The following is a 13,321-nucleotide window of genomic DNA, read 5'->3' as shown; positions in this document are numbered from 1 at the left end:
GTTATGTTTTATGACACTTATTTAAAATTTATTCATATTATACAATATACTCATTTCAAATATATTATGACATTTTATACTTTAGTAATTAATTATTTTCAAAAATATTCAATTCTCTTCTTTTGATAGAAAACAAAAAAAAGAATAACTTCATTTTATTCTTATGATATTTTAAAAAATATTTTTTAAATATTTTAAAATATCACTGATTTCAATATATTTCTATAATTGTCTACATTTTTTTCTAACACCCTTTAAAAGTAGACAATTCTTGATTCTTTCTATTCATGCTAGAATTAAAAAGTAATGATATTTAATACAGAATATTTTTAAGACTTTATATTATATATTTTATTTAACTAGTATTAATTTTTTATATATTTTTAATATAAATTAGGTTTGATCAATGATCCAAATCCTTGGTTCAATCAGTCTCCATTCAAGTTTCTAATAATTACATCTTAGGCCATTACTTGGTTATGGTGCATCACTTGCAATATTGATAGTGGATTATCTATTAGAAATAATTTTCGTATAGTTGTTAAATTAACTTGTTCATTAATAATTATTATCTATTATGCACCCCTATATTAATAAATTATTTATAATACATCTTTTATTAGTTAATATTCACTAACATATATACAACTATTATGAAGTAGAAAAAAAAATCTAAATCTAAACCTAACCTACACTTGTCCAACTATTTACTTGACCGATCATGTAACTTATTCAGTAAATAGATCTATCCAAATGTAGTTGAAAATAGCATATTTAACCCATTAAAAATTATTATATATATATATATATATAATATCGATATATGTAGCTGGAACATCATTACTTCTAAAACTTATTAAATATATTATTATTTCTAAAAAAACTCAAGTACATATTTAGTGATGAAATATTATCATTACAAAAAATCTAAATTAGTTTGCAATAGATACTAATTTGTCATGAAAATAAATTATAAATAATTAACAATGAAAAATAGTATTTATACATTGATGTATAGGTAGCAAAATTTATTTCATCGACAAATAGTCAGTATTCTACAATGAAACTATATATATATTACCAATTAAGCTCTATTTAATCAGAAATATTGTCCTTACAAGGTATCGTAGCAATATAAAATTTTTTTGCAACATCCATAAATAACTACTATAGTATTATGGACCTTCTATGATTATTTTTTAAACTATTACTCTAGAATACAATTCCTTGTAGTGGTTATAAGGTACTATTGCTAATAATAATTTTAGTAATACTTCTAATGAATCACTACAATATTATATATTTTGGCATTTCTTAAAAACATTACTAGAGTGCATTTATAATAATAGATTTTGCTAAGTGTTACTAAAATTCTATTTCTATAGTCTTTATTTATTATAGTGAATTTTGTGTAGCAAGAGCTGAATATGCCATGTATATAAGTACACAAGTTGAATGTGATAGAGAAAACATGAAATGCATGCAATCATTTGCATATGGTAAAACTAATGATGGAGATATATGCGCAATGTCGTATGCTTTCATAGTAGAGGACATGCACCTAGATGGTTTTGGGGGCTCCAAGCTTAATTCTTTTACAATTTTGTCACCTAGTGATTATGCAATATTGAGTATGATGAAATATTCTTTTCGAGGATAAAAGCCATAAAAATTAATAAGGTAAGGCTTTCCAATAATTTGACAATATATTTGCTTTTTTTCAATACTGAGTATGTCAAATTTTGGGATAGAGTCTGTATTTTATATCAAAAATCTTTTCTTTAGATTGGAGATTTATCCTACTTCTAACATAGAGGACTGAGACAATAATTGCTCAAGGGTAGAAGCTCAACCTACTTTTAGGAGCTTTCCAATTGAGAGTTCGGAGTGGAGGTTCGTCTTGCTCAAATTGCAACAATCATACAGTTCAAATTTTCTCTGAATTTTTTTTTCTTCAGTCAATGATACTTTCTACTTATTCCATTAATTTTAGGCTATTTATTTTAATTAAATTTTGGAATTTCTCTCATTTAAGACACTAACCCTACACTTCTTGATCCTTAGCTATTGATTAATTATTCAATCTACTTATATATAAAGGTTGATCAGCCAACTCAACTGTGCACCCTGTGCATTGCTCAATGTAAACGACCTCATTAGTGGTGCAAGTCACAACTCAGATCTGATCTAAATTGGATACATGAATGTGACTTGTGCATGCACTTAGTTGTTTTAGGATTAATAATGATGTTTTGTGGTTATCTTCTAAGATTTATACAAGGTTAGGCTTGCTTGATTTCCGTCACTCGTGTTTGTTATTTCACCTTCACGTCAATAAGACTAGAATTGCCCTGAGGCCTTGCATTTTGTTGGGAAAAAGCTAGACAGTTGACCATCTCACTCACTAAACTAAAAGATTAGTTAATGGCCCAATTGGAGACTTTTGAGCCCAATTGGGTTTGGGGTGTGATTCATGCAGCTCTATCTAGCCCAGACCTATTCACAGGCTGAATGGCCTGCCTGGCCCACCCAAGCCCATGACTTTTTAGGTGGCATTACCACCCAAGTCCTTGCTAGCTGCATAGCCAGTTGCTTGGTTGCCTCTAGGAATGCCTTAGGTGCATCCTTGTAGTTGGAGGGTTTAAGGGCCAAAGAAAGGCGATCTCGTCACTAGTCGGGCACCCTTGGGTGGTGGAGAAATTCTTACCAAGTGCCATTGGGTTGGAAAACATTATCCATAGGTGCTGTATAATCCCTTGTCATATACTTCATCTTCTCCTCTAGTAGAAGGGCAAAGAAGGCCTTGATGTCTTCAAGCATCTCCTCTGCTGTCGATTCTTGGATACTATGGTTGATAACAAGGAAGAGACCCTAGTCGGTATAAGCCTTATCCATATCGTTTAGGATGCTAGCTTTAGCTGACGGGTCATCTAGGGCATGAAGGTTAATGATAGGGATTATCGAGGAGGAGAAGGGTGTCGCAATGAATTGGTAGAGTGCAGGCCCCAAGAGGTTCTTTACTCCTTTTTGGTTGACTTTAGTAATAATAGATGGAGCAACAATGAGGCTAAGCAGGGGGAGCCATGGTCTGGGTTTTCAAATTAGTTTGGTGATGGGCCTTGTAGTGTAGAGGTACTGAAGAAGTTGGGGACTAGGGAAGTCCAGCATTTGTCTCTATTTCGTGAACAACTGGTTATCAAATAGCTATGAGAGAAAATTAGTTTGGTGTAAAGAATATTTGATTAGATAGGTGATAATCACTGAGTGATTAAGATCAAAATTAGTTAGATCTTCAGATTTGCTTGCACGGGTGGCCAAGGCATTTAAACAAAAGTTTATTTTGCATGGATCATAGTATTTGCAATATAGCTGGTATCAAATAGTCCCCTTTTCGATGTTGATTCTAATCAAATTATCGAGGACCTTATGCTCTATGTGGGGAGCTATGGATCTTCTATTATCTATATGTGCATAGACTATATTTAAAAGTGAAAGCTATTGTATAGAGCCACCTAATTTTTATGAAATAACGTGATACAACAAGAAAGCAAAAAATTGTCAAATGTACACCCTCCAAAGATATTCAATCAATTACTGATTGAGTTATACTTCACTAGAACCAATATCCTGAATTGCCATAATATCAATTATAGTGCAGTTCAAAATCGAAGTTTTGAACATAAAGTCTTTGAAAGCAGGTAACACAACAAAATGGGTGAACATAACCTAGTATGGCAGCAAAGGTCCCTTTGATAGAAGATTGATAGGAACTTAGAATGAAAAAAAAAAAAAAAAATCAAAACCATCTATCTTTCTTCAGACAAGCAGAACACATTAGAGGTACAAAAATATGAAAATGGGGGTATTTATCAAATTGCAATAGGTCAAACCATCAAATTTTCAACTTTTAAAATAATTCCACCATCTTGTTCAAGTGGCGTAGCAAACTTTCATTTAATTGATCATTGAAATAATAAGAGCATGATGTCATAGAGCAAGCTAATAAGATGCTTGTGATTGCTGAAGACTGGAAATGAAATGCTTGAGAGAATAAGTCTCAACCATCTTAAATAGCTTGCCTCCGTCCACAATAGAAAATGGTTGCCATAGCTGTAACCTTGATTGCAAAATCTTTAAATGTAAGAAGTTGAATAATTTCAACAAAATATTCGACATTTTAAAAAAATAAAGGTAAGAAGTTGTTCTTTTGAAAAACTTGAATGGTTCAGCTAAAGATAATGTTTAATTTTTGAAATGCAAAACCATTGGAAAGCAAATTACCATTAGAATGAAATGGGCAAGAGTGAAATCAATTGAGGTAGAAGGTACTTTGTTTTTATTATTCCCGAGTGCCTTTCTTTTGATCAGGATGTCAAAGGTTGGTGGGTGGACTTAGGTGCACATCACCCTGTTCCCCGCTCTAGAGGCCACTTTGAAAATATTGAGAAATATAGGGCAAGTGAAAACAAGATGCACAAAAGAAATTGTACCTATTCAAATATTTTGGGCTTGGAAACCTATAGATTGAATGTTGGACAGGTTTACTATTTAACTAATATTTATTTTATGTCCAACATGAGTTGAAATATTATTTCTATTTTCATGTTAGCTCAAATAGGTTTTGATGTACACATCTGATCGACAAAGTTTTCATCGGTAAGCAAGGTCATTTTTTGTGCTTGGGATAGACTTCTTGTTAATCTCAAGCTCTTTATGCTTAATAGAAGTGATAATAATAATGCATCATTTTCTGCTTATATTTGTTTTTCTAGCTGATTCCTATGATTGGCATCTTAGACTTGGAAATATTAGGAAGACAAATGAAAAGTTTGATTAGCAAAGTTCTTATACCTAATTTGGATGTAATGTTGAAATTGAAACTTGTGAATGAATGAGGCAATGCTACGTTCCATAGATATAAGATGAGCTGAACTTTAGATTAGCTAAACTGGGGCCAACATTGGGGTCTTTTAAGTGTATGTTTAGAGCATCATAGGTCATGAAAACTTTCTTTCATAAAAAAAATATACTAATTCTCTAAGAAGATATATATGTTTTATGCAAAATGGAACAAGAATTATATAATCCAGATATTAATTATTTAATCTTATTCGTAACATAGTTCGGCTAAGCACATGCTAGCTATCAAATATCGATCTAGGTATGCTTACCGAAGAAGTGTCCTTTGAACTATAACTTTTGGACTAAAAATGAGCTATTCAAGAGGGACATGCTTGTTTGATAGCCTCGACAAATAATATATATGTCAGGGCATCGAAATTACCTGCCTCCTTTCTTAAATAGCCAACATGTGCCACTTAAAAAGTGAAATTCATGAAATAAATTATCAAACACTCCGTTTAACAATTTTGCGAGGGCTCTCTATATAAAATGTTTCCATGCTAGAGAAACTCAATTGTCACTATAGAAGCTCCTGATGTCTTAAGTTTTTTTTTTTTTTTTTTAAATTTTAATTTGATATATGAAATACCAGATTGTGAAAATTTGATGGAGCTAGGGAGGCACATCTTATATATGAGTTATTTGGCATTATTATATGCCTAGAAATAAAATTTAACTTTGCGAACATGAATATATTAGTTTATAGATGGATAAAACTAGCTTCATACCATAACATAAAAGACATGGGCAGACCACACAACCACATTGACACCATAGACTCGATGACACATAGAAGTAAGGATTCTCCTATGATTATTTGACCCAAGGCAAGTGAGACGAAGGAATAGTCTGCTAAAGCCACTAAAGATGTAGCCTGGCGTCCAGACCTTTGATTTCAGTCCCATTGCCCACTGCCAAGGAGATCCGTGCAGTTTTCTCATTCACCATCACTTGGTGCTCTGCGGCCTTATACCTTCCCTCGCTCGCTTTCTCCATGGATGTCCCCAGGAACACCACTAGCGCCCCAGGCACATTTGGGACAGTAACCCACTTCCCTATGTGCTTTAATTGCAGCCCATCTACATTGTCCGTAAGTATCACCATGTGGCATTGATCGGTATGTGGACCCATCCCAAGTGCTTGCTGTGGATTGGGGCATGGTGGATAATAGTTGCATAAGATATATTGGAAACCATCTTCCATTGTGCCCTCAACATACCCTTCATCTTTGCCTAGCCCTTCGGAAATAGCCCTTGCTAGCCTCATGGCTAGTCGCCAGGTTGCCTCTAGGAATGCCTTGGCTGCATCCTTATAGTTGGAAGGTTTTGAGGGCCAAAGGAGAATGATCTCATCACTAGTAGGGCGCCCTTGGTGGCGGAGAACTTCTCGCAAAGTGCCATTGGGCTGTGAAATATAATCCACAGGAATGGTAAGGTCCCTTGCCATGTACTTCATCTTCTCCTCCAATGGAAGGGTAAAGAAAGCCTTGACACATTCAAGCATCTCCTCTATTGTTGATTCTTCGATACCATGGTTGACAACCAGGAAGAGACCCCAGTCGGTGCAAGCCTTATCTATAGCCTTTATGATGCTAGCTTTAGTCAATGGGTCATCTAGGCCATGAAGGTTGATGATAGGGATTGTGGAGATGGAGGAGGGTGTCACAATGGATTGGTAGGGTGCAAGCTCTGATTGGTGTTTTACTCCTTTCTGGTTGACTTCAACAATATCAAGTGGAGCAGCATTGAGGGTGGTAGGAGGAGCCATAGTCTAGGTTTTCAAATTAGTTTGGTGATGGCCTTTGCAATGTAGAGGTAATGGAGTGGAAGCCTAATTTATAGAAGGCAAGGGAAAGTTGGGGACTGGTGAAGTCCATAATTGTAAAGTTGTTTTAGTGTTTGTCTTGACGTAACTTTGCGTTATCGGCTAGTAATCAAATTAGAAAGACGGACAAAATTAGTTTGGTGGGAATTAGAAAAGTGATGATCATGAAGCGGAGAAAACCAAAATTAGTTAGCTCATCAGGTTTTGCTTGTACAAATGACTTTAACAAGTCGCAAAAAGCCGAATTGAGTAATGATAGTGGTTAAACAATAATCTTATATTTTCAAAAAAGAAAACGCAAGCCAAAATTATTTGGTGCCAAGCGTAATAGTGAGCCACTAAATTAGTGTAGGTTTTCATATTGGTTGAGTAGGTTTGTGGTACATATATTAATTGTGGATTCGTAGAAAGCAAGGGGAAAGTAAGGGATTGAGGAGGTCCATAAATGCGAAACAGTTTTTATTATTTGTCTCCATCTCATTTATTACTGACAGTCAATTAACTATAAAGACAAAATTAGTGTGGTGGAAAGAAAATTTGATAAGACAGGTGATAATTGAAAATCAAATTTAGTTAGGTCTTTAAATTTGCTGGTACAGGTGGCATTAGCAAGGCGGAAAAGCCAACTTGAGTGATGGAAGTGGTTATAGAATGGCCTTATCTTTCTAGAAAACGAGAAAATCCAAAACTAATAGCGAGTGCCTAAACTTTGTTGCCGTTGAATTAGCCCCAGTAGCCCGTTTGGTTTGGAAAAAACAAACAAAAAAAAAATCAACAAAAAAAATAATAAGATGCCTATTATTTGGTTAAAGTTTTCAAGAAAAAAGAGACAGAAAAATTGTAATTCCATAAAAATATGATTCCCACATTTCATAAAAAAGTTTTTCACATAAGAAACATTAAAAAGTTACTTTTTTGTGAGCCGAGAATTACTCTATTTTTATTTTTTTCCAAAAAATCCTTCAGCATTAAAGAGACATTAAAAAACTAATTTTTATTAAAGGTATAATAGGAATTACACATAACTTTTTCAGAAAAGTGGATGGTCAACTAAACATAAGTACTCTGTAAATCTGCCATTTTTTCATTGTCAACCAAATATACCAAAAGTATTTTTCCAGACATTCTCTTCTCAGAAATCTGCTTTTTAGAAATCATATTCTTAGGAGAAAAAATACTTTTCGCGACCCAACAAACCCTTAAAGCCAAATCTATTTGGTGTCGACCAAATTTTGTTAACAGAAGCGGTAATCAATCAAGTCCTTGAAACCCTTCACTGTTCCTCAGAGTTTTCTAGTAGAAGTGGTTCCCAACTCATAAAAGCCAAAGTTACCTTCACATGGATTAGTTGGGAGCGATAGATTCCATTACTACTCAGTAAACTATGAAAGCTAAAAATAATTTGATGGTCTTAAGAGTTTGCTAAGTCGAGTTGCAGTCATGTAACCCAGAAAAACTAGGTTCTTGCTCACCTAAGCTTTCTTGCACTAGTGACACCATCTGCTCATAAAGACAAAATTAGCTTTATAAAAAGTCAAATCTACGGGGTCTATACTCAACTATCAATCAGTTATATCTCGATACCAACATTAGTTTGGTGGCCAATTTGCCAATTTAATTGGTAGTCACCATGTTGTGAAAGACAAAACAAATTCCATGCTCATCAGAAGTTCACCAGTAGAAGCAATGTAGGTCAACTCATAAAAACCCAAATTAATTTCAAACCGAGTATTGGATTAGGGTCTAAATTCTATAATCACACTATTAAGTGAGAAAGACAAATTTGTTTTGTGGAAAAGAGTTTCTAGGATAAGTTGTCATCTCCAAATCATTCAAGCAAAAGTTCATTTTGCATATACCGTAGTTTTGTAATTCATCTAGTACCAAATAGTCCCCTTTTCGACATTCTTTCTAATCAAATTAACGACGAACTTATGCTTTGTTTGGGGAGGCATAGATCTTATATTATCTACATGCACATAGAATACATTTCAAGTGAAAGCTATTGTATGGAGCCACGTACATTTTATGAAATAACATGATACAACAAGAAAGCAAGAAATTCTCAACTGTATGCCCTCCATAGATATTTAGTCAAATTCTGCTTTTGAGTTATACTTTACTAGAATTAATATCTTAATCACCTTAATATCCATTGCAGTGCAGCTCAATTCGAGGCTTTGAACGTAAAATTTTTGAAAGCAGGTAACACATCGTCGCGGATGAATATAACCTAATGTGGAAGCAAAGTTTCCCTCAATAGAAAATTGATAGGAACTTAGAATGAAAATAAATAAAAAATGAAAACCATCTATCTTTCCTCCAACAAACAGGACATATCAGCTATGCAAAATATGAAAATGGGGGGATTTATCATATTTCCATGGGTCATACCATCAAATTTTCAACATATAAAATAATTCCACCATTTTGTTTAGGTGGCGTAGCAAACTTTCATTTAATAGATCATTGAAATAAAAAGAAGGGGATGCTGTCATAGAACAAGCTAATAAGATGCTTGTGATTGCTAAGGACTGGAAATGAAATATTTGAGAAATTAAGTCTCAATCATCTTCAATCACTTGCCTCCATCAATAATAGAAAATGGTTAGTCCTATACTGCAACTAGAACTTGAGCAAGAACATAGAATTAGAGATAAGCAAATCAATATTGTCTAAACCCTGAAGCAAAATGATAATAAGAACTCTCATAACAATAATTTTAGCAAAAGATTCGATAAAATTTGATATATTTTTTTTAAACTAAAGGTAAAGAGGTTGTTCTTTTGGAAAACTTGAATAGTTCAGCTGAAAGATAATATTTAATTTTTGTAATCCAAAACCCTTTGAAAACAAATTACCATCGTAATCAAATGGGCAAGAGAGAAATCAATTGTGGTAGAAGGTACCTTGTTTTATTATTCTCGAGTGCCTTTCTGTTGACCAAGATGTTCAAGGTTGGTGGGTGAATTTAGGTGCACATCACCATGTCGGTGTTTTCTAGAGGCCACTATGAAAATTTTGAGAAATACAAAGCAAGTGAAAACAAGATGCTCAAAGAAAATAGTACCTTTTCAAATATTTTAGACTCGGGAGCCTGTAGATTGAATGTTGGGTAGGTTGATTGTTTAACAAATAGCTATTTTGTGTCCAACATGAGTTGAAATATTATTTCTATTTTTGTGTTAGCTCAAAATGGTTTTGATGTAAGCATCCGAACGACAAAGTTTTCATCGATAAGCAAGGTCATTTTTTGTGCTTGGGATAGTGATATAAGTGACAATAATAATGCACCGTTTTTTGCTTATATTTATTTTTCTTGTTCATTCCTATGATTTGCATCTTAGACTCGGAAATATTAGCGAAGACAAATGAAAAGTTTGACTAGCAAATGACTTTTCCCTACTTTGGTTGAAATGGTGAAATTGAAACTTGTGAATGAGTGAGACAATGTTCAAGTACCACATATTATAAGATAAGGTGAACTTTAGATTAGCTAAATTGGGGCCAACATTGAGGTCTTTTAAGTGTTTGTCTAGAGCATCATTGTCACTACCCCGATCCGAATTTGTGAGAGGGATGCAGCGACCGCTTCGTCCTTATGGAATGCTTCTCACAAGCATGCAATGCATTCCATCTTGATATCATATACAACACAACTAAATAATAACTAAACCTAAAATTTAATAATTAACAAATCCAAACTAACAATCAATATCCAAGAATGTTGCATCAAAGAAGAAGAGGAAAATTGCCCTCAAATCTATAGCTTAGGAGGAAGAGAAGAGTGAGGACACAGAAGATGCTGAAGATGATGAGGAGATGGCATTAATCACCAATAAGTTCAGGTGAGGAGAAAAAGACAAGGAACGAGAAAGATGCCAATGGCTAAGAGAGATCCAAGCAAAGAAACAGAAAAAGAGCAGCTTCTGATATGATATGAGCGTAAGAAATCGGGCTATTTCAGAGCAGGTTGCCCACTCCTCAAGAAAGCCTCTAAGAAGCCAAGGAAGAAGGCCATGGTTGCGACTTGGAGTGACAACGACGAGTCGAATTTAGAGGAGGAAGATCAAGAAATTGCAAATCTTTGCCTCATGATGCATGAGGATGAGGTAAACTATGAACACAAAGATGACTTTACTTTTGATGAGCTTGAAGAAGCCTTTTATGAGTTGATAGATGAATTAAAGAAACACGAATTAAATAATAAAGAACTAAATCTGAAAAATCAATTTCTGACTGATGAAAAGTATAAAATTTTAAAAGAAAAACTATCATTAGTAGAAGAAAATTAGAACTTAAGAAAAGAAGTAGATAAACTAAACCCAATTGTCGATGAATTCACCCTAAGTTTTGAAAAGTTAAATATGATCTTAGAGAGTCAATGTGTTGTTTATAACAAGGTAGGACTTGGCTATAATCCCTTAAGAATAGAAACTTCTAAAAAATATGTTTGTTAAACCATCAAGTAATCACTCTAGTAATACAACATATTATAACTATAGAAGAACATGCCACAAATCCTTCAATTGTAATTCTAGGTTAAGTGGCAACATAAGTAAAGTTACATATAAAAAGATATGGATTCCTGAAGGAGCCATATTTTCTAACCATCAAGAGGACCCAAAGAAAGCTTAGGTACCTAAATCAAAAACTTGATTTTTTTTTATTATTATAGGTAAGTCGAGTAGCCCATCGGCTAAATAGAAGATAGTACTTGGATAGTAGCTGCTCAAGACACATAACAGGAGATGAATCACAATTTATTTCTCTCACATCAAAAGATGGAGGGGTGGTCACCTTTGGCGATAACGGCAAAGGAAATATCATCAATTTGTCATTAATATATCATATTTTAGTGATGACATCATATATTGTCACTATAGACATAAACTTTTAATGACCATTCTATAAGCTTGTCATTAACAATATATACCTATAGTGACTATTTTAATATATAGTCCCTAAAGATATATGTTTTAGTGATGAATCATAAAATCATTATTAGTGTATTGACCAACATCAGTTTTGGTATAAAAAATTATGACAACATATTTTATCGTCACTAAAGATATAGATTTTTGATGACCACTCTGTCAGCACATTATTAAAAGGTATATACCTATAGTGACCATTTTTAAATAGCATCACTAAAGATATAAGCTTTAGTCATGAATTATGAAATTGTCAACATTGAGCTGACCAACATCGACTTCGGCATCAAAATTATAACAACATTACGTATCGTCATTAAAGTTAGAGACTTTAAGGACCACTCTATAAGCTTGTCATTAAAGGTATATACCTACAATGACTATTTTAAAATATGATCATTAAATTCATAAGTTTTAGTGATGAAACATAACATCGTCATTAGTGAGTTGACCAAATTCCATTTTGGCTCCAAAATAATTTTTTCGCCTAAAAAAGCTCTATGTAGTGACGACTTCTATGTGACAAAATGAAAAATAGTTACAAAAGAGCTATTGTTTCTAACAATATTGCTTTTCATCATTAAAACATTTGATGAAAAGTTTTGTTGTGATCACTTCTAAGTTTTGTTGCTAAATTTCTGTAGTGTTATTGTCCACGTCAATAGCCATATTGGTGCGTTGCCCAACGTTATCCATTGTGGTGAACAAATTTTAAGTACCTAGATAAATCCAATCCTATGGAAACTACTCCATCAACATGTATAAACCCTTTAGAATACTATTAGACTTTTTTCCATCTTTGTGGTCTATGTGTGGCATCCTTATACTGTTCGCATAACTGTAAGAAAGGAAAAATCCATGCATTAATCCATTCAATATTTACAATTTACATGCAAATTGCTGTTAAAGCATACAATAATCTAACAATTACAACTTCTTGCTAGCCTTTCTAGATGTGGCCATGATTCATTACATTTTTAAAATAACATGCTTATACAAACATAACCAACAAATCACTATGTTTATTTAGTTTTATGAATCTTTTGATGGATCTAATTTTATCTTAAATAGCCTGTTATTAGTAGTTCTAGAATTCAACCCACTAAGTAAAGAAAACACTACGTGGAAATCATGGCAAGCCATGGTGACATAGAAATTTCTCAAAAAAGGTTTCATGCCTATAGTGCAACCCATCCAATGGATTCTCACTATAGGATGGGTTTGGATTTTACAATTTTTGACCCCACTTAATGCAACCTAGCTCTAAAGTCAACTAGGTCTAAGTTGGATCAATAAAAAATGAACCAAGCTGGATCTGATCTGAGTTGATATGTGTACTTGAATCATATTTCCTTCCCCTCTCCCTAAATGTCTTTTTTCAATTTATTGAATAAACTCTAGTAGCGTAAACTAGTCCTTCTCCATCACTCCATAAGCCTCATCTCTTCTCACCTTCTCTCACTTTGTTAAAGTATTCATCATTTGTTTTAGATGCTCCTTTACAACATTCTTAAATTTATTAAGTATTTGTTCTTTAAAATTATAGCCTGAAACTTTGTTCATTAAGAAGCTCATTTTCATAGCTCATGTTAAAGGAATTCTTATTTGAATGAGAACTTATGTTTAAGTTAGTGTCATATTAATTTTTATTAGAAAATGTT

The 13,321-nt window shown here is 33.3% G+C and overlaps 1 protein-coding gene across 1 annotated transcript; it reads right to left on the bottom strand.

Moving 5' to 3' along the window:
- Positions 1-5,585: 5,585 nt before the first annotated feature.
- Positions 5,586-6,694, bottom strand: LOC120105051 (flavone synthase-like). Its single transcript, XM_039117099.1, has one exon. It carries the CDS (start codon positions 6,667-6,669, stop codon positions 5,764-5,766), a length of 906 nt encoding a protein of 301 aa, XP_038973027.1. The 5' UTR covers positions 6,670-6,694; the 3' UTR covers positions 5,586-5,763.
- Between the last annotated feature and the right edge of the window lie 6,627 nt (positions 6,695-13,321).

Source organism: Phoenix dactylifera, unplaced genomic scaffold, assembly GCF_009389715.1.
Source record: "Phoenix dactylifera cultivar Barhee BC4 unplaced genomic scaffold, palm_55x_up_171113_PBpolish2nd_filt_p 000184F, whole genome shotgun sequence".
Taxonomy (NCBI): Eukaryota; Viridiplantae; Streptophyta; class Magnoliopsida; order Arecales; family Arecaceae; genus Phoenix; species Phoenix dactylifera.
Note: the sequence above shows the minus strand (reverse complement) of the source record. Positions and strands in the feature narration are given on the sequence as shown.